The 22,443-nt window shown below is 42.7% G+C and overlaps 2 protein-coding genes across 5 annotated transcripts in view; one reads left to right on the forward strand and one right to left on the reverse strand.

Moving 5' to 3' along the window:
* Positions 1-541: 541 nt before the first annotated feature.
* Positions 542-12,022, forward strand: p2rx1 (purinergic receptor P2X, ligand-gated ion channel, 1). 4 transcript variants are annotated; one of them, XM_079171365.1, is made up of 14 exons: positions 573-656; positions 687-896; positions 5,132-5,279; positions 6,614-6,685; positions 6,932-7,001; positions 8,200-8,287; positions 8,413-8,493; positions 8,885-9,026; positions 9,184-9,329; positions 10,412-10,502; positions 10,594-10,659; positions 10,748-10,843; positions 11,373-11,417; positions 11,510-12,022. In XM_079171365.1, the coding sequence occupies exons 2-14, from the start codon at positions 760-762 to the stop codon at positions 11,513-11,515; spliced, it is 1,188 nt and encodes a 395-aa protein (XP_079027491.1). In that variant the 5' UTR covers positions 573-656; positions 687-759; the 3' UTR covers positions 11,516-12,022. The 4 variants fall into 4 exon arrangements, with proteins under 4 accessions (XP_079027492.1, XP_079027490.1, XP_079027493.1 ...); XM_079171366.1 differs by having other exon boundaries at positions 542-896; positions 11,507-12,022; XM_079171364.1 differs by having other exon boundaries at positions 542-896.
* Positions 12,023-12,837: 815 nt separating this feature from the next.
* Positions 12,838-22,443, reverse strand: part of camkk1a (calcium/calmodulin-dependent protein kinase kinase 1, alpha a) — a 56,844-nt gene continuing 47,238 nt past the window's right edge. The window contains exons 13-16 of the mRNA XM_079171363.1: positions 20,753-20,840; positions 18,650-18,778; positions 17,654-17,757; positions 12,838-16,139 (exon numbers count right to left, since the gene is read on the reverse strand). Coding sequence (XP_079027489.1) covers positions 16,067-16,139; positions 17,654-17,757; positions 18,650-18,778; positions 20,753-20,840 — 394 coding nt within the window. The 3' untranslated portion in view covers positions 12,838-16,066. The remainder of the gene's footprint in view (positions 16,140-17,653; positions 17,758-18,649; positions 18,779-20,752; positions 20,841-22,443) is intronic.

The following is a 22,443-nucleotide window of genomic DNA, read 5'->3' on the forward strand; positions in this document are numbered from 1 at the left end:
TTTCCCCTCTATGACAGGAGAGAAAGTGAACATTTTTGAGAGAGTTGAGAAACCCCAAAGTGGTTTCCGCACAAAATGATAAAACATAAGAGGGCTTAATGTCTGAAAACGGTGCCACGAGAGCGGGCAAATAAGCTGAACCGTGGAATACACACTTTTGTGGTTTGTGTCTCTGACATAGCGTGCAGGAAGAGAGTGTCGTTTGATTGCGCAGGGAGAGAAGGAGGTCCAGCGCTGGTGTGGCAGCTGTTGAGTTATTTGAGTCAAGAGTGAATTTCAAAGCTGTCTTATTTTTTTTAATTAATTTGGTGCTGCATGAAACAGAAAAACAGGGTGCAATGAAAGAAAAGTCAGGAGATACAGCAGTGTGGTGACTGGGGAAGAGGCACATAATGTGACTGACTGAAAACAGAGTGACCCTGTGCAGAGAGAGAGAGAGAGAGAGAGAGAGAGAGAGAGAAAGAAAGAGAGAGAGAGAAAGAGAAAGAGAGAGAGAGAGAAAGTGGGAGGGAGGAAGTCATACACTTGAGGACTTCTCATGAAGTGCGTCAGACGTTACTTATGAGAGGAGGCAGAGAGGACCTTCGCCACCAGTGAGGAACTACAGCAGAGGTGACCAGGAGGGGAAGCGGAGTGCTTGTATGCAAGTGGGGCAAAGAGAGAGAGAGAGAGAGAGAGAGAGAGAGAGAGAGAGAGAGAGAGAGAGAGAGAGAGAGAGAGAGAGACCCTCCTCTCTGCAGGGCCAGCCGATGAGAGAAGATGAAAAGCCAAATTGCCAACGCCTTCTCCGACTTCTTCTTCGAGTACGAGACCCCGCGCCAGGTGCTGGTGAGGGACAGGAGGGTGGGAGTGGTGTGCCGTCTGATCCAGCTGGGGGTTCTGGCTTACATCATCGGGTAAGATCATCCCTCGTTCACTGTCGTGTTCAGAGGGGCAACAGGAAGCCTTTAGTTTGCATTGTCATGTTCCAACTTGCGTGAAGTGAGAGTGTGTGTTGCGAAATGACCTTTTAGAGTGACCCTTCAAATTCCAACAACTTTTTCTTGTTGTTGTTGTTGTTGCTGCTGCTGGCTGGGTTGTTTTTAAGTGACATAACCCTGATGTCTTAATTCTGCTTCCATGATTTAAAAACAAATCATCACATGCTGTTCAAATTGTTAGAAACACATTATTCACAAAGGCAGACTTCTTATTTGACTCCTGGTGGGTGCCACCAATGGCCAGAGACACACGCTGTAACTTGCCAGGTATACTGTTGACACAGCAGATAGGAACTGCAAACAGACGTGAAGTAGTGACAGATTGAGTCACTGCCGAACAGGCAAGAGCATATCTTGATATGTTGCGCTTCTCAAGTCGAAACACAAAAAAAAACCAGCATGCTTGTTATCTTACGCACGCTACATCTCACAAATCATGCTTTGACATGTTGGAGTTCCTGGATACTCATTCTGTGGAAGGGCGCACGCCTGTTTGAGTTAGTTGGAAACTACCCACTGACCGTGCATGTCTGCACTTGTGCGCGAGTGCGTCTTCACCTCTGTGCAGCAGAACCCGAGGAGCGGCTTGTGATGAACAGGCTGAGGCGTATGTGCTAACACACATTAGAATCAACTGCTGCCCAATTCGATGCCAAGCAGGCTCGGGCACACGTTACCTTCTGCTGGTGACGCGGACAGAGACACGTGATAGAGACGGACACATTCAAGAATACCTTCTCTAAGTTGTTAATGTTAGGTTGTAGGCGTTCCACTTTTGCTTTGTGTTTGGGGTCCATATCTTTGGTCATGGTGCTTCAGAGTCAGGGCACAACTAATGTGGAAGCTCATTTTCTTTCAGTTCAAATCTTGAAAAGTCTTAAACTGGTGAAACAGGATTTTAGTTTCCTCTGTGAGCTGATATTGAAGAGAGAGAAAGGGAACAGCCACGGTGACATTCAGAGGTTTTGTCTCTTTTGGCATTAAGGGCTCCCGGAGCATGACAGAGCTCGCTCTTCTGCTGTCACCCCACCTGTCACGTGTCTTTTTGGTGATGGGCATGAAATGAGATGTGATTATGAGGCTTCTCCTCCTCGGGTCGGCGCAGAAGTCGGCCTGCGTCTCGCAATGCACGAGCGAATCTGCAAAATATATGAATTTATTGTCATTGTTTGTACAGTTATTTTATGGATATATTTTGCGCTTTCATTAACTGACAACTTCATTCTGGTGTATGAAAACGTGTGCATCCTTGGCCTCCTATTTGCGTAATTCTCACAAAAAAAAACTAATCCCACATGAAAGGTTTTTTTAATAATTTTTGATAAATCAATTTGAAGTAAGTCTCTTCCTTAACCCAGAAAGCAACGACTAATTTAACGGGGAACAGCAGCCTCGGCGAACCGTAATTAATTCTCGTCTCGTCACTTTTAAGTCGACCTAAATGCCCCATCTACTGTTTGCATTTCGTCGTGATTAGCTCAAGTGTGATTGTCTTTTTTTTCATTCAACACTAATCTCAAAGCCACAGTATGGTGGGAAGAAAAGCCCTCCGCACATCAAGGAGCCTCCTCCTCCTCCTCCTCCTCTCTGCTCTGCTTCTGTCGGAGCAGATACAGATCTCACTTAGAATGCTGTTTTGGGAGATTCCTCCATTATTTCACGCTCATGGGTTTCTTTATTCCATTAATGTGCTCTATTTTTTTTCCTCCTCTGCCTTTTGAATGTATAGCGCCAACTTACTCGATTTGATCTGCCTGACTGATAGAAGTTGTGGCTTTTAGCTCATTGTGCAAACGCTACCTTACATTTCAGTCTGCAGCTGGAAGGATGTTTCTGCTCATCTGTTGCTGGATCACTGTGCACGGACAAATGGACCGCAGTACATGCTGCCCTGTAGGCTTTCTGCTTTTCACACAGTATATGAAACAGCTCTGGATGTGCGGATTGCACGTGTTTGTACATACAGTATCTTCCCAGTGCACACCAGCTGTTATTCCTATATCTCCTGGGCAGACACACAGATAGAGCCATACAAGGAGTAGCTTCACTCTGCAGAAATGTAAAAAGTACTGCGCCCGAGTGTGACCAAAACAAACCGGAAATATTGAATCTGTAGATCATCACCTCAGGAGCAACTCAGATCTTTTTGCTCAAGTCAAAATACCAAGAAAAGAATGAAGGAATACTAAACATCCTGCGTTCTAAAGCCCATCAGCAAAATGTATACGTTAGGGAATAAGTACTTGTCCTGCATACAATTGGACACTGTAACTGTTATATTATTATTAATAGATTGTTACGGATTTATTAATGTGTAAGCAGCATGCCACTGTTGCAGCTGCTAAAAGTGCATCTGCTTTATGTCCCTTTAGGTAGTTTAGTGCAGCGAGACATCTTGCGAGATGATAAATGAGAGAGGAAAGAACTGCTACTTACAGTATTCTCTGATGTTTTCTCTAATCTTTGCTTTTTCTGTGAGACTTTGAATAATTGATCCACTTCAGGCCTCAGATGGTCATTTAAATGAAACAATGTGAGAAGTTTAGAAGGGAAACGCCTCTTTGTTTGAACTGCTAACAACTCATAGACATCTGACAAGGAGCCCCAACTGGCAACAAGCCGAAAACATTGGGAACCGCTCAAACAAATACCCCCCCCCCCCCTTTCATATTTACCAGCCCAGTCGCCAGGAAGAAATGTTGGTATTGTACGTTTCTGCAAACCACAGGTGTGTTTTTTTCCATTCGGTCAGAGCAAGCGACGTAGTTTATTGAGCGACTGTTATTAAAATGTACGTAGTATAATAACCGGTATAAAAAGTGAGAAAGTCCACCAAGGGCAGATAAACAGGAGACCACTGTTCATCTCCCGTGTGAAACTAAAACTAGACGTTGACCTAACGCTTGTTACACAATGTTACGTAAGAAAGTCTGCTGAGCGCGGCTGCTATTTATTCAAGCTAGTTACCAACGCACTCGTCAAATACCGACGCTTGGTCAGTGCTCTTAAGCGTCAAACTATTCTCTTGGTACCCCGCTAGAGTCAGTTTTGGACTTGTCAGGGACGGCGTGTCAGCATACACTCACTACATGCATAGTTCCGTCACATGCAAATGAAACTTTGCGCTCCACAGGATGTTAGGTCGAGGTAACATTGAGTTAGGTTTCAGGAAAGACGTTAACTTGAGTGTCAAACGAGTCACATGACTAGCAACTTATGTGAGTCACGTGACTAACGACGTTAACGACAAAATGTGCTTGTTTACTTTTGCCTTCGCATGGGACAACGGGCTGTAGCGACGGTGTTACAAGTGTTACAGGTGTTACTTCATGTTGTGTCGTTATTATTTGAACACAAATCGTGATCTTTTTTCTAACTTTAATCAAGTAGTTTTGTTGCCTAAACCTAACAAATCGTTTCACAACGCTAACCACGCAGCATTGAGCGACATTGCGCGTTTCTCCAAGCGTAATACGAGGCTGTATTTATGGAACGTATGTGTTTGGTTCAGAAACATCGGCATTGAACGCGGTTAAACACGCAAAGCAAACACTTCACCCGAGCGAACGCCTCCTTGTTGCTGATTGGCCGGAAGAGTGTTATGTGGCTCAGTCTAAGCCACTTTATTTGTTTCCCATTTTCAAAGCCAGGGCTGTATATGAACAGCGCAGGAGATGTTCTCTGAGTTTGATGAAGTGTATGAGATTAGAATCGCTGACTGCACCTTTAATTACAGAAAATTGGTTATTTTCTTCACAATCAGTATTCCTGGAAGAGGATCTAGATTGAATCTTTTTGCACTGATAAACATCGAAGCTGCCATTTCAATATGACATTCAGATTCCTCAGAATTACACGCCGGGTAACGTTTCATTATCGCTCATGGGCAACAATCAGCACTGCTAAACCACAGCTGTGGTACAAGGGCGGTACTCATTTGACTGTTTCGGGGCAATAAACTCAAGAGCAACTACTGAAGGGGACAGCAAAAGTGCTGTTGTAAAAGTAAAAAACATTAAATGTACATAGAGGAAACCCTAAAACATACTGGATAATTGGTACTTAACTAAAAGTTGTAAGACTTTAACAGTTTTTTAACAGTCTGAGATTTAATAACGGACCTGATACGATGCTCTCTGTGTCTCCCACAGGTGGGTGTTCATCTACGAGAAAGGCTACCAGTCCACAGACATAGCAGTGAGCTCCGTCTACACCAAAATGAAAGGAGTGGGCTACACCAGCGGCGTGAACGAAAGTGGGAGAGTCTGGGATGTGGCCGACTACGTCTTCCCACCGCAGGTTGGTGACTGGTTGCCCGCTGAGCGTACAACTCGCGATTGGTCAAGAATTTGTTTTGCACCTGGTACAAGTCACTGAGCATGGTTGGGATTGTAGTACATCTGGGTCAGAGTCAGATGTCGTGAAGTCAACCTCCACCGTCCGTGAATCAAACTGTCAGAGTGAATAAACATCAGGCTGAGTCAGACCAGCAACGTAGAAACGCTTTGAAGAAAGCTGGTCGGTGGTCAGATAGTGACAAAGTTCGAGGTGTAGTCATGCTTTTAAAAACATACATATTAGCTTAATTTGTATGCCAGATCCAAACAGTGATGACACTAAGATGCAGCGCACACACAGGCTGAAAGTCAATTTGTCCTGGATGATAATCTGGCTTTGTCAACATCAAGGTCTCCTTACTTTCCAAAAGCCGTTGTGTGCATCCTGTAAAGAACTGATCAAACAACCTAACCAAGAGAAACTCTTATGTCATACTGTATTTATATATCTCTGTTTATCTAAAATGTTGCTGTGTCCGGTTATCTGTGGTAAAGAATACAAAGAGACACAGTGAAGAGTGTCGTGTTTGCTTTGAGATTTAGGCGTGGGCCTTTTTTGGCCCATGGCTTGGTATGATAAACCCAACCTACAAGATGAAAAGGTCTCTTTAGGGATAATGCCGTACACTTTGATTACAAAGTTGATCTCTTTGAACGTCGGTTCTGAATGTGAGGATCAACTCAATGGTCAACAGCACGAAAATAGCATTATGTGGTAGAGCCCTGCAGCAAAACATTATCAATGATACCACCTGACATCGAGAAAATTCCCACGGAAGTAAAAGAGTAGATTAAACTAGATTAATCAAAACTGATAAAACTAGAGTTTCTGCTAAGTTTGAATTCAGCTGTCCCAAACACACACGTTTGCGCGAAGGACACATTGATAAAGTTCACTAATTAGCATATTTAAACTCCTTGCTCATGGCCCAAAAATCGTAAACCACAACTTGACGGAGTTTTTATTGAGCAGATTAAACGCTCAAGATATGATGTAAAGTAATTGTAAGCACATTGTAATCGCTGTCTGGCAGGAAGTTAGATGAGAAGATTGAAACATCTAACTCAGCAAAAAAAAAAAAAAAAGAAGCAAAGAACGTCTATGTTCAATGATTCTTTTAAGGTTAAAACGCAACATGAAAACAAACAAGGCGTGACTTTTTGGGACTGATTAATGTTTGAAGGGCTGTCTGCCATAAACTTTAGCATGGTGCCTAGCAACTACTGCATTTTATGGCATATATAAAAGAGATTAAAAAAATGTAACATATTACTTCTTATAATCCTCAACCTCAGGGAGACGCATCTTTTGTGGTGATGACAAATTACATCATAACTGAAGGTCAGAAGATGGGAAAGTGTCCAGAGGTAGGTGGAAACGTTTCTTTCCCTTCGTCTCTCCTTGTCCCTCTGACTTCAACACTTCCATAAATAGTCAAACTAAACAGGAATTCCAAGACTGTTTCTGTAATTGGGTAATTGGGTAGTAGTCAAATAGCGTCTTTTTTCAACTAAATGACCTCAAGATGACATAAACAGCAGTTTCTGTATGCTGCCAAACATCGCAGTAAATGCTAAACTTTGTTGTTTCCCCAATCTCTTTGTTTGCAACAGCTCCCAGGGAAGCACAGCTGCAGCTCAAACTCTGACTGTGAAGGAGGGACACTCAAACGTACGGGACATGGTAAATGCTGACGGCCCGACAGTGTGGGACATCAGCAGCCCCCACTGAACCGTCTGTCCATCTGTGGCCGAACTCAGATCAGTCCAGATCTTTGGCTCTCTGTCGTCTGGTTCTGTTCTCAGCCCTTCTCATATTTGAACTTCTTAAAGCCGTGTGACAGGATGTGACAGGAACCAAGATGCATCAAGGGGGAGGTAGCGAATCATGCACGGTTATGGAGCGGAGTGTTTGCAGAGAGGGTTGTGGCTCCTGAGAACTCCTATAGGACGAGCTCACACAGTAGAAACTAAAATACTCTGAGTCAGCTCAGGTAAACATTTAGATGTAGCTCGTGCATTGCTCTTGTCCAGCGCAGAGAAAAAAAAGGACCTACTATCAACAACCTCAGTCTTAACAACCAAACACAGTATGTTGTGTTTGTGTGTGTGTGTGTCTTGTTGAGCATTGAAGTAAAACCCTGCCTTAAGCAAGTAGACACATGCATGTACTGTATATACAATCACAGATGTCACAATAACTCCTGTGCATGGGGGCCGACACAAATCATAAGCACACAGAGACCTACGTTAAATACAATCAGCCGTTCAGACAAGAGCTTCTTTAATAGGTCCAAACACAGCAGGGCCATTTCAAAGAGCAGTTACGTGAATTTATTGTCCTCCATCTGTCCCGGGGTTAACTTCGGAGCCTTTGAAGCCTTTGTGCCCCGCATCGACTTTAATAAGACCAATGTTAGCCAGAGCTTTAGATCTGTCTGTTTCAGACCAGTCAAATTCACCTCGAGGTGCCAGTATCCCTTTAGAGGCGGCTCGCTGTCTCTACGCTCGTGGACGAGTAAACACGGGGGGGGGCGCCCCCGTAGCCAAACAGACTGTTGGGCTCCAGTGAACGGAGCTGAGCGAGCAAACACCCGCTGCTAGAACTGTCCGTGAACTCAACCAGCACTCGATGAGAGTGACTGATAGCGACAAAGCTAATCACATGGAGAAAGATTCTATGTTAGGATCGGGAGATAAAGGAAAGAGCTACTTCAGCGCTTGCTTGCTTTTGCGCTTGCTGCTGATGCTAATTCAAGATAGGGCGATAAAAAGTTAACGCTAGAGCCCCTCCAGTCCTTCTTTTCCTACTGCTGCTCGAGAAGAAATACCCTGTTTGAAGTGTCTGGTGATGGTGATGAATAGTGTGTCTCTATTTCAAGGGCAAATGACGGGAGTCTGCGTGAATGCCACGAAGACCTGCGAGGTGTTGGCTTGGTGCCCCGTTGAGAACGATCACAACATACCAGAGTATGTGGACACACTGTATTATTCAAACTGCAAGTTCAAAACTGACTTGCAACGCACGTGACGATTGCATTTGTGATGATCCTGTGCCGTTGATGCTCTTCTCTCTTCTCTTTATTCCCATCTAGTCCTCCTATGTTGATGTCCGCAGAGAACTACACACTGTTCATCAAAAATTCTGTAACGTTCCCCATATTTGGCGTCTCAAGGTGATTACTTCATTCATATTGAATTAATTGTAGCTCAGCAGATTCTACAAATGTTTCCAAAGCCAGATAGATAAATATAAATGTTGCATATGTTGTCGCAGCTTTATCCTATATAGGATAATTAATAGTAAATAAAAAGAAGAAACAAAAAAATTGACCAGACAGGTAAGAGCTTAATTGCATTATGGGAACTGTAGGATCCTGTGTTTTGACTCATTCTAGGAACTGAAAGTCAGGATATTTCGGCTTCTACTGCACGAATTTGGACTTTTCTTTTTTAAATTTAAAATGTAAAAATTTTCTTTAAGATTTTCAAAAACTAAACAAATCATGCAGAAATCATATGAACAAAGTGCACTTTGAGGTTATCGTGTTTGTCTTGTAATTTCAGGAGTAACCTGGTGGAGGGTATCGATAATGATTACATCAGCAAATGCCTCCATGACCAAAAGGATGCTCCACTGTGCCCCATATTCAGACTGGGAGACATAGTGTCAATGTCTGGCTTCAACTTCGAAACAATAGCCCGAGTGGTGAGTCGCCTGATCTCCACTCAACACTGACTGGCTAGATGAATTGTTCTGGTGGAGAGGCAGATTTCTACTCCATCTAGTCACAGCTGCACACGTGTTGTCTCTTTTGTTTCCCCGTGTTATATTATAACATTATGCCGTGCTTGTGTCCTGGCAGGGAGGGGCCATTGGTATTGTGGTCGACTGGACATGTAACCTGGACGTGGATGTAAAACACTGTAAACCAAAGTACAACTTCCACGGTTTGTACGGAAACCCTGCTGAGACCGACAAAGCCAGAGCTTCAGTGGGCTACAATTTCAGGTGTGTAGGTATACTTCCCTGAACTGAAACAGACTCGGGTGTTTTTACACTGCAGAAATACTTCTTATATGATGTGTGAATATATTGGGAAATACACTTATTTGCTTTCTCACTGATAGATAAGAAGATTCATACCAGCAGCAGGTTAGCTTAGCTTGGATTAGCATAAAGATCAGAACCAGGGGGGAAACAGCTGGTCTGGTTTTATGGGGTACATAAAGCCCCATAAAACTATAAAGATTTACTCTTCACTTTTTTGTAGATATTAAAGGAACAATATAAAACGTGTTGATTAGCGTGTGCTTGTAAGTGGACTTTGATACCCTTGGACACAGCTAGGCTAGCTGTTTGCGCCTGTTTTCAGTCTTTATGCTAAGCTAAGCTAATGTTTGCTGGTCTTAGCTTCATATTGACCAGACAGACACGAGAGCGGCATCGATCTCTTCATCTAACTCTCGGCATTATGTACAGGAAAGCGAATAAGTGTATTTCCCAAAATGTTGAACAATCTTTTTAATAGAGGTTTGATACTCTAACGTATTAGCAATGTCCTGCTCCAGTGTGTTCAACTAACTGTCTTGACAAATGGCAACAAAATACTGCAGATGGAAATGTCTATCACGGTGATATAACGTCAAGATATTCCAATAATTACTATTACTATTTTTTTTTCTTTTTATCCCATCGGCTTCCCTTGATCAAAAGCCAATGGGATTCTTCCTTTGGATTTTGGATTGTTCCAGAAAAGAAGCTCTGTAGCAAGTTTATAAAAAGCCAACGTTAGTTTAGTGTGAAAAGGTTGGTCTATAAACCAACTACAGCTACTTGATAGCAACCGCCTTTTATAAGACATTTAAAAGCTTCAAAATGCACAAATCCCATCCAATTATGATCAACCTTTTTATTAACAGTTCGTTAAATTCTGACGGTTTAAAGCCTCTGTGTTTTGCAGTGGTTCAAAGCTCCTTTAAATCTCATATAGATGATAGGGAATATGTGGGGAAATGCAAATATTTACCAAAGACATGGGCACGTACATTCTGTATGTAACATATTGTGATGATCCTCATGGCTGTGTGTAGGTATGCAAAGCATTTTTTGGAGAACAGTATTCAGAAGAGAACCCTTCTCAAAGTGTTTGGCATCCGGCTGGACATCATCGTGCAGTCACTGGTGAGTAACGCATCTAAACATTTCTAGTCGGATGAATTTCTGACATGAGAATTACTAAAATGCTTAATCATCTGTGCTCCGTCCCTCACAGGCCAGAAAGTTTGACATCATCCCAACACTGACCGCGATAGGCTCTGGTGTGGGCATCTTTGGAGTGGTATGTCGGAGCCTGACTGCCTGCCATCATTGATTTATTATCCGTGGAACACTTTGAACACAAACTGAAATAACTCTTGACGTTACAGGCGACCGTGGTGTGTGACCTGGTGCTGCTCTATTTGCTACCGAAAAGAGAATTTTACAAGAACATGAAATTCAAACAAACAGACACATATGTACAGGTAAGCTGTGATTGTGTAACTTCAGTTTGAACACAAGATGGCAGCAGAGAGGCCTTTAACGGAAGCAATTCTTTATCTGAACATCTTTTGTATGCATTCCAGTTCTTGTGAAGTCAGAACTAGAACCCCCCCCCCCCCCCCCCCCAGCACACAGGAGCAGCTGTGTTTATACCCATAACATCCACCGGCAGTGCAGGATCATCCACGCTTGTTCCACAGTACTATCTGATGACAGATGAAATCTTCTCCCATCCCTCCCCCTGACACAGTTGCCCCTCTTTAACTGAAACAGGCGGAACATTTCTTTGTATTTGCAGCATGACAGCGAGTTGCTTGGTTTAGAAACAAGTGACTATTACTCCCACGAAGCAAATGCAAGACAAGTCCAGGGCACTGGCCGGCCCAACGTGAGTGCACGTAGACGTCTAGACAGTAGAGTAGATTCTCCACGTATTCTATGGTGTGATGTTGAGGAGAATCCTCGTTTTTTCGTCACGAGAGAGGTCTTAAATGGCTTTCCATCCCACAGGATCCAGATTCGGAGGGATGTAGCACAGAAACAGAGTTATCGAAAGTAAGATTCATACATTTATTACAACAAACAAAATCTTGTTTGCTTTTGTTTCTGTGATGGCTGATGTTTTATTTATCCATTTCGTCCAGTAGAAGTGACCTGGGAGAAGACTTTTGAGGTGGTACTTTGAAGGAGTACTGACGCGGGACGCTACAAGATGACACGCACACACACACACACACACACACACACGCTCTAAATGGACTCTGCATTGGACATAAAAGACATTCTCGGTGTCCTCTCTTTCTTCAGCATCTTCTACCAACAACATCCTCCACTCTCTTAACAGCCAACCTGAGTGACTGTGACTCTCTCTGTTGTATGTAGAGCTTTAGTGTGACTCAGCTGTACATGTGTACCCTTTTTGTTTCTAAGGGCGTAGCTCGGTTTGCTTTTGTTTCACACTTTTGGGTGTAACGTTTACCTCCACATTGTCCGTGCTGGTTAAAAGAACACGTTGGTGCATCTGTGTGTACAGGATTCACATCCACATCTCATCCATCTCTGTCTTTTGTCAAAACAAGACACACATGACGTCACTGTCGGAGTGACTCATCCCCAGCGTGCACCTTGTGATCTGCAGTTCAATAAAAGATGCACAGTAACATTAGTATTGCTTTTTTTGTCCCCAGTATAGTCGAACAGGAACACAGGCAACATGTCGAGAGAATTCAGATGTTCTTTTTTTATTCTTTATGTCTAGGTGTACAAAAAGCATGCAAAAAATAGCTTCTTTATATATATGTATATATATATATATATATATATATTGGTACATATTTACATTGTAACAGCTGCATTCAACAGGGACGTGCCATGCTTCTGTTTGTGTACGAGCGACGCAAGGACATTCAGAGAAATACACGAGACGGCAGGCACCTTTAACTCTCTCACACACTCTCACACACACACACACACACACACGGACAGTCACATGACGCACACACACACACACGGACAGTCACATGACGCACAGCAGCCATCAGATCGTCACCGACTGATCGTCGTGTACAAACTCACTCCTTTGGATAGAATGATGATCTGACATCATGAGACATTATTCCATTCACTCACTTCCTGCGGTGTGACTACTCATTGATTGGTTTTGTTCTTTGTGTCACTACACTAAGGAAACTAAGCGAGAAAAAGCATTTAGAGTGAACAAAGCTCTGTCAAGGATGCACAATTTTATATTTGTATTTCATTTGTATCTGGACTCAGATCTGTATCTCAATGGTTGTGCTGGTTTTTTTCGAGAGAATAAAGTATGTGAAGTGTCGGGGAGTTCTCCACGAAAAGAACTTTGCAGCATTGAAAGAAAGTCAGACAGGTGACCTTTAAGTTGTGACCATTTCAGTGTATCAATACCACCTTTGGGAAAAATTCAATACAATTTGGCATGCGCAGTCAGAGTTGATACAGTGCAGATGTCATTCAAATGTAGTCACAGCTAATAAAAAGAGCCGACCAGTATGTTTACAAAAAATGAAATGTAGTCGCTAGCTGGAAAAGGGTGTGGCCTATGTAGATTGATCCGACACCTTTTGGAGCTTTCTAAATGGCCACGTGGTGATGTTATTTTTCCATCAAATGTAATAGAAATCAGTTTAAAAGCTTTGGATGAATGTTTAACACGAAGTAACCGTCTCGTCACTGCAGCTGTAGCAGCATTTTGTCACAGGCGGGAGAAAGAGTTACAGCAAAATGAAAACATAGTTTATAAAAAAAACAACAAGTAGCAATGCTGCCACATGCAGAATGATTATCAAAAGCACAGGAGACTGAGAACAGACGGATACACAGTAAACATGGTCTATTACAGGCGAACCACAGTTTTTTTCCTTGATCATAAACTACACAATGTTAAACAGCTGGCAGGTACCAGTAGTGATATAAATATATATATATATATATATGTATGTATATCACTTTAATATGTATCTGGAAGTGCAAATATTTAAATATAAGCAGTAATTTAGTTTTTTTCAACAAGGTCAACTAAAACACAGATAAAAGCAGGGGAATGCCAGGAACGCACCGACGACAGAGACGACAACAATATTGCACCGACGACAAAGACGAACGTCCACACAAACACACTAATGTAAAGCTGTGCAACGTTTTCATCAGCTTAACCGGTTCTTAAGCTGGAACCTTTTGGGTTGAAACAGCCCTCAGTGCCTCCTTTCACTGACACCATCCTCAGCAGAGAGAAGGAACAACATTACTAAATGAATGGCCCTTCATTTCAAACTGCATATACAACATTTCAGACAGGAAATCATCATCCTATACACATTACAGACTCTTACTGCACAATCACACACAAAGTTAGAAAGCTTTTGCATTCCCCGGCATGATCATTCACACAGCGGCTCCACAGCAGTGTGTGAAAGGCTTTCTCATTCACATTGTACCAATCCCTCTGTGTTCTTTGTTTGCATCCTTCACCGGAGGACACTGAGGAAAAGATTAATAGAGGAAATGCCCCCACATCCCCGTTTCTAATCAGCCACACTGTGTAACGGCTCCGAGGTGGACGGGGAGGCTGTTGGCAGCCTGGGCCTCGTCGTGACACGGCGGTTCAAGTGGCTCAAGGGCCACTCTCTCTCTCTCTCTCTCTCTCAGGGGGGAAAGGGGGGGGGGCAGGCCAGCAACAGAGCGAGGAAAGAAACAAAAATGGAGTTATGCAAACATTTATCTGAGGCAGAGCTGCCGCGGAGGCGGAAATGTTCTCATTGATTTGAGTCGGCGGAGACGAAACAGCCCACAGATTTGGCCGCCTTTTTACCACCTTGAATGGCAAACAAATGACTCAAATATATAAAAAAAAATGTATAATCATTTGTCATTCATCACCAACATGTGTGATCTCACCGGATTGGAATGCTAACAAACTAGTTATCTATAGGGACTGATTATCTACAGTATATTTTATTATGGGCTTGAGGGGCTGTAATCTAATTTAAATTCAACCCAATGTATGTTGTATAACTGTACTTCTCGTATATCTAAAAAATACAAATACTACAATCATTTTCACAATGTGCATTTGAAGTGGAATTAACGATTCCTAAATTGATGGCAAACATAAAAGAGTGAAATGTAACTATAACACCAGCCTACTTCAGACGACACATCTAGCGATCATTTAAAAAACCTTTGTTGTTCCGATGCTGAGGGAGGAAAGGACTTTTGATCGGATAACATTTTGTGATCGGGGAACAATGAATCTTAAACAGTGACAGGACTGTTGTCCTCTTCATAAGACAAAGCTCACCTTCATGACCCGCTGTGCACACCTGAACCATTGTTTGAGACGATTGAATTCCCTTTGTTTCTAATAAGTCTGCAATGGGAATACTGAAATATCAATTTGGGGCGTTAGAAAATAAAAAGACCTTTCGCTGCTCTACCTCCCTCCCCCTTTTTTGACCTCCCCTTCCCCTTCGGAGTTTTTCAATTTCTTGTGAAAGAGCACTCATTGAAGTTTATTTTGGTCAATGACATTATTCATGCCTTCAAATGTGCTTCTGCATCCAAGACTGCTGTATAATAATACATTCTCATTTGTAAAAGGAAGTATTTAAGGTACAGGCCATTGGAGTAGTTCACGGGCCTTTTTTGTGGGGGGGTTGAGTCCGTTCACACAACATTCACTTCCAAAAGCTCCAGTTTCTCACGCAATTACTTCACATCTAATCAAATGGCACAGTAAGAAATGAAAGAAACGAGACGGCTAGAGAGCAGGAATCAGCAGACAAACAAGAGCGTGAAATGACTTCAAACAGAGAAATAATTGCACATTACACAGCAGCGAAAGTCACTTTGAAATGTGCTCGAGCGTGGCAAAGTCGCTGTCCGTTCCGTGCGATGGCCCTTCGACTGCCGACTTCCTTTTTCCCTTCCTGCCAGAGAAGTTCACCCACCCGGGCCTGAGGACTGTGAAGGACTTCAGCTCCAAAAAGTAAAAGCTACCGATGGCACGGACACGAGAACAGGGCTGCGAGAACACCGACGATACCTCGAGACATCTATGTACAATGTTAATGACGTGAAAAATTAAATTTAGAAAAAGCCCCGTCGTTCACTGAGACAGTATAGTGTCATTAACATGCTGAAGTCTGTGAGGACTATTCGCTCAGTCAGGCTGGCTATGAGTGGGACAGCTGGCTATAAGCAGTCTGAAGATGAGGTCTAACTGTTCATCCATGCAGACGAGTGAAAAGAACAAATCTCAGCTTGACAGTGTTCCTCCTACATTACAGTGTAATGCCCGCTGACAAACGTGTGCGTGTGTCTGTTCTTCAGCAGAGTTCCTCTCCTTGGTTCACTGATGCCAATCACAACAGTAAGTGGTTAACAGCAGTCAACATTGTGGATCAAAGTCAGTGCCCAGAGACTCCGCGGTGGAGGAGGACGATGGAGGGGGGAGAGAAAGGATGCTCCGAGGCTAACGAAGCAAAGACGATAGCGAGCCGGAGTTCGAGCGTAAACGAAAGCGATTAAGCGGGTTTAACAACCGCCAGTCTGTCCAGTGCGTAGAACGATACGCCTGTAGCGTGTCACTGATTTGAAGGGAACGTGTGGATGAAGGGGGGAGCGCACGTGTGAAGAGAGCGCTCCCCCACAAAGCTCTGTGGAAAGACTCAAGAGGAGGGCTCGTCTTCGTGCAGGTCCTCCAGCTCTCCGTCTCTGGGTCCGTCTCCCGTGCTGCTCTTTCTGCAACAAGATAGAGAGACAGCGGTCAATATGAGCACTCCCAGATATCTGAATGATGGTACTATTAAGGCCGTGCTTCATCTCTCCAAATGCAGCAAAACCAGAGAAGCGTTTTTTTTGTCACATGACGAATGTTAAAAGACGGCATTAAATGACAGCAGCAGGGAGATGAGGGAACTTTGGGGGAGGTGACATCCGGGGGAAGGGTAAGGCTGCTCAATCACTTGTCATGATGGGAGGAGTCTAAGATGATGATGGGCGCGGCGGCTGGTAGATGTTGGACAGACTGCGCTGCACAAAGTGTTACCTGAGAGAGGGGTGCAGTTTTAAAGTGGGCCGGAAGGGCCAAGAGTCCCTGCAGCACAGTGGGAGAAAAGATGGGTGGAAAAAAAAAAAAAGGTCACAGGTGAGAGGGCAAAGGTCACCTCAGGGCAGGGGGAGGGTCAAAGGCAACACACTTCACCTCCTCAACCTGAAAATGCTACATGTATGTGTGGCTTTGAGATTAGTGTAAATTGATCAACCAACAGTTCAATAATCAATGATGATTCGTTTGTCCACTTCATACCGATATAAAGCACATATTTTAGGACTTTGACTGCTCAGACAAAAAACAAAAACTTGATTTTTAAAAGGGGCAGATAATAAAATGCTACGTGTGAGCCATATAGTTTTTTTTGTTAGTCCTCCTATTAATCAATACGGTTTATAATTCATGGTGACATGAAGATCAAGACTCGGACTGAAGGACTAAACATTCCAGTTGAGCTCAGTTTTTCCCCCTCCATTCTCCAGCAGGGGGCAGTGTTGTCTCAAACTCCCTCCACGTCCTCTAGAAACAACCTTCACCTTAGACGGCAGCTCTCTGACTGCCGACAGTGCAACAGGGGAAACCTCGGCCTAGATAGAGGAGCAATCATCTAACAGAACCCCTCTCAACGCGACATTAGAGCCTCCCCAGTCACCACGACAAAGTCTGCCGGACACGTAACACAGATCACTGTCCCAACGGCACCCGCTGTACAGCAGGGCACAGCTATAGATGCTCCAGCTTGGCCCTTGGCTGTACTGTTCACGTTGGATTTGCACGACGGGTCAAGACGTTTGCCCGTTGTTTTCCCCCGGTGATGCGTTCAATCAGTGTTACAGAAAATTCAAGGTCAGCCAGAGGCACCGGTAGATCTCTATTAATCTCTGTCACTCTGAATCCCTCTACCCATGAAAGCTGGATGCAACACACAAAAGAAACACTTATAAAAGCTGGAAGCTTCGCTGCTGACAATGAAAGAATGAATTATGGTGCTATGGCAACGCAAAGCAGCTGCTGCTGCTGCGGGGCTGAATGTTAGTTAACCTGATACAGCAGAAAAGAAGAGACAGGTGTGAAGTCTGTGTCAGAGTCTCAAGCAATCTCAGGGTTGTATTTTGCTTTATTTTCCCGGATGAGATATACAGGTATTACGTGCTCGAGGGATGTCTGGACGTGGATGACCGTCAGGACGGAGCGCGCTTACATGAGCAGGCTGCCAGGCGCAGACATGGACCTCTCCTCTCTCCTGCTCGGACACTCGAAGGGGTTGCTGAAGGAGCGCTTCCTCAGCATGGCTCTCACCAAGATCTGAAACATTCACAAGCACAGGACAGTTGCGACGACGTGCAAAAGCTCCGCTGTGGTCCTGCACGGAGGACAGAGCAGAGTAGATTCAGTGGGAGCAAACGTTACGTTTATAACGTATATACAAAATAAAAACTTTTCAGGATTCCCTACATCTGATAGATCAATACTTAATACATCCTATATTGACAATGTTTGTTATTGCACTTTTGCATGGCTGGTATATTTTGATGGTAAACTCATTCATGCTAATGTTAATATCTTGCTAACTTCATATAAGTCCAGTATAGAAGTATAAGTATAAGTATAAGTATAGAAGCCATCATTGGGGTTGTGAGAATGTTCTAACCTCTTCGTTGGCTTGTTAACAGTCAATCTATAGTGTGCTATAGATCCAGGGATCGATGGCATTAATATTTCAAATGTGCCCTTTAATAGGCGCTGCTATGCTGTGCGTGCCTGTATATGCGACTATGTGAGCTTGTTTCCAAATCGGTGCCACATTGGAGCATTTATGGAGCCGGATGATGTAGAATCTGGATTTCCCCAATTCAGGGAAGTTGTTTCCTTGCAGTGGGCGTTGGGGTTTATGTGAATGAAAGGGTTTTAACCTCACTGTGATAAAGGAATACACACCTTTACAACTGGGGCATCAACTTGTTTTTTTCTGGTTCAGAGTTGAACACTGTTAAGAGGCAGCCTTGTCCTTGCGACCAAGGCTGCCTTCTAAAAAGTAAAATCACTATGTTGCAGTGTTTTGTCACCATCATGGTTAACAGAGGACTGCAATTGTTAGGGAGCAGCCTCTCTTCACCTCTCTTGGAAATCATGAGCAAAGACACATCGCCGTACACAAAAAGCACCCGGCGAATGGAGGACGCTCAGGGTTCCTTACCACGGCAGAGAGGCTGGGAACAAACTTGACGGAGTTCTTGATTTCCTCCTCTGTCACCTCCACCACAGAGCAGTGCTCCTCCTCCAGAGGCAAGGGCTTCGTGCCTCCCTGGGTCACCCACTGGTCCATCTAAACACACACACACACACACACACACACACACACACACACACACACACACACACACACACACACACACACACACACACACACACACACACACACACACACACACACACACACACACACACACACACACACACACACACACACACACACACACACACACACGTCTATAATATACTGTATCTAGGATTCTGTATCTAGGATTCTAGGATGACGTTTGCAACATCTTTACAGGAAGTCTGGCTCTCCGCTCTGAGTCCATTGTCACATGTTTAAAATATTCCAAAGGGCGACTGCACAGCATGCATATTTCACACTATTATTGATTTATACATGAGCATTTTCTGCCAACCAGCCATCTGCTTTGATTTATGTTGTTGAGCTACTAAAACCCAACTGTAAAGATTTAAAAGTAGCTGGAGACACATAATCTATCACGGTGACCAACAAGCCAGAGTTTATTTTTTTCAAACTTTTTCTATAATTTTTCTCTAAAATATTTTTCTAGAAACGTCTTTTTCAGCGAGTTTTTCAAGAGTAGAAAATGCATTTGCTGGGAACTATTCTCCATCCTGGCCTTGGTGCTCATGTGATCATTAACAACAGAAAGACACCGTTTCTGGGATTGACGCGAGACAAACTAGTTTCTATAACCATAGTAATGAACAAACATGTCTCTCAGTGTTATGTAGTGCTGCAGAGATGCCACATTTTTGTAGGCCAACCAGGAAGTTAGCATTGCACCGGTTCCCTTGACAAAAATACAATGGGATTTTTCCATTGTATTTTGTATTATTAGAGAAAATAAACAAATGTTTATGATACTTGCACGTTTTGTTCAGCAAGATAATCTTCACAAATGGATACCACTTCTATGATTTTTAAGGAGCAAATTAAATCGGCAGCCGCAAAAAGCTAATGCTAGGCTATAAGCTAATGCTAGTCTATGAACTAACTCGACCATGGAGGACTAGTGTTCTTGTGATGACGTCTCATTTAGCCACTTGTTAGGAAAGCACCTTATTTAAGACACGAAAAAGCAAGAAAATTCACGATAGGGATATTTACTGACTTTTAAGTTCTAGAACAAAATGTTGAAATGTCTTAAGCTCGTCTTCACCACTGACTTTATTTCAGGTATCTAACCAAAATCCCATTCAAAAACCCATTCCACTTTAAGACGAGGGAACCGGAAGTGTAAAACTCATTCCTGCAGCACTCTATGGCTCATTGGTGTGTTTATACTAGTAGGATCAGTTCTTTGTTGTTTTTGGTCTTTTGATAGGTTGACAATACGAAACACATCTCCAGACGTATCCCTTAAAATAGCAGCAGACATCCTGACGCATTCAAGTGCTCGTTGGGAAGCTTTGACATACAGAACTTCCAAGATGACAAAAAAGGTACACGCTAGTAATTCAAACTCTATTTTCTATGTAAGTAAATGCACCGTGTAGCACAGGGGCTAAAACATGTTTAGCTTTAAATTAAATTAAAATGTAATGTTAGCAAATTAAATTGTTACCAAAAAACTTCTCTTTATTTCTTTCTTTAACATTAAAGGGTAATAAGCTGCATTTTGTAACTTTTGTCAAGAGAAGTGCTTGTGTATGCACAAGGTTATGCATGATGCCTAAATATCTCTCGTTCCATAAACACAGAGTCTCTGGTGAGAAAATGACTCACTGACGCATGATTAAATTGTGTCATGGAAACACCATGGGGAGTGGGGACCTGTCATGGCTGGTCCTGGACCTCCCCCTGTATCACTGACTCAGTGTTAACGCAGTCCTCCACAGGGACAAAAGGGTTTCATCATGCCGACTTAATTCTAGTGTAAATACCACAGTGAGGTCAGAGTCTTTTGAGCCAATCACAGGAGATTGTGTGTGTGTCTGAACATTAACAATGACATCCTCGCTGTGGTTGTGCTCAAGGTAGCTGCCCGTCAACCTGAACAAACCTCTGCGTAGTTACCTTGATCTCAGGGATGGTGATCCTGGTGTCTGGGTTCTTGTCCAGCATCCGCAAGACCAGGGTCCGCAGCTCTTCACTGATCTTTGGCCTGCACAAAACACAGAACAGAGACTTGAGAATGTAGTTGTTGATGGAGAAAACAATTGGCTTTTGAAGTAACTTAAAACAATTCATAGCAGCGATTCTCAACCAGGGACAACCATAGTTTAGAGATACGTAGGAAGATTGTGCAGTAGCTCCAGCTGCTCAACTAATTTGAAAAAATTGTAAATATGTCCTCATATTAATTCAGCTGCAACATCTGAACAGTTGAGAGTGTGGAAAATAGAAAATAGTTAGCAAGCACACAGAGAGTTTAGCAACAGAACAGTTAGCTAAAGGTACTGCAAAAACTGTTGAAATAATTCGCTAAAAGTAATGGATAAACTGTTGAAATGGTTAGCTAAAAGAAATGGATAAACTGTTGAAATGGTTAGCTAAAAGTAATGGATAAACTGTTGAAATGGTTAGCTAAAAGAAATGGATAAACTGTTGAAATGGTTAGCTAAAAGTAATGGATAAACTGTTGAAATGGTTAGCTAAAAGTAATGGATAAACTGTTGAAATGGTTAGCTAAAAGTAACGGATAAACAGTTGAAATGGTTAGCTAAAAGAAATGGACAAACTGTTGAAATGGTTAGCTAAAAGTAGAAATGATTAGCTAAAAGTAATGGATAAACAGTTTAAATGATTAGCTAAAAGTAATGGATAAACTGTTGAAATGGTTAGCTAAAAGTAACGGATAAACAGTTGAAATGGTTAGCTAAAAGTAGAAATGGTTAGCTAAAAGTAACGGATAAACAGTTTAAATGGTTAGCTAAAAGTAATGGATAAACAGTTTAAATGATTAGCTAAAAGTAATGGATAAACTGTTGAAACGGTTAGCTAAAAGTAACGGATAAACAGTTGAAATGGTTAGCTAAAAGTAGAAATGGTTAGCTAAAAGTAACGGATAAACAGTTTAAATGGTTAGCTAAAAGTAACGGATAAACAGTTGAAATGGTTAGCTAAAAGAAATGGACAAACTGTTGAAATGGTTAGCTAAAAGTAGAAATGGTTAGCTAAAAGTAACGGATAAACAGTTTAAATGGTTAGCTAAAAGTAATGGATAAACAGTTTAAATGATTAGCTAAAAGTAATGGATAAACTGTTGAAATGGTTAGCTAAAAGGATAATGGATAAATAAAGAAATACAAGTAAATGGTTAAAAAAAGGTGGATGTCATTGAGGGGGTTCTTAAGATCTGACAGGGCTGTGGGGATTCAGTAAAAACAGGTTGGGATCACTGGTTTATGGGCCTTTTTGTCCTGCTAGGACTTAAAGAGCTACAAATGCAATTTGAAGTCAGTTCAAACAGTGACCTAAAACCTGTGGATCACCAATAACTGAGTTTACCATGTTTATGAAGACGCACTTTCCCTGACACTGATAAAATAACATTAGCGTGTATGATAGGAATAGAGGTCATTAGTGTCTGACTAAAATAGATTTATGTGAGCTCAATGCACTACACCTACAGTATAATGGCCCTCAGCGCTGTCGACAAGGTGCTGCTTACTCTCACAGATCGGTACAGTGTGGAGATGAATCCATTAGGCGATGTGATACTCTGTAGGGGAAAGTTCGTCCATTAAGCATCGCCCTCTTCTTGA

The sequence above is a fragment of the Pholis gunnellus genome (genome assembly GCF_910591455.1).
Source record: "Pholis gunnellus genome assembly, chromosome: 13".
Taxonomy (NCBI): domain Eukaryota; kingdom Metazoa; phylum Chordata; class Actinopteri; order Perciformes; family Pholidae; genus Pholis; species Pholis gunnellus.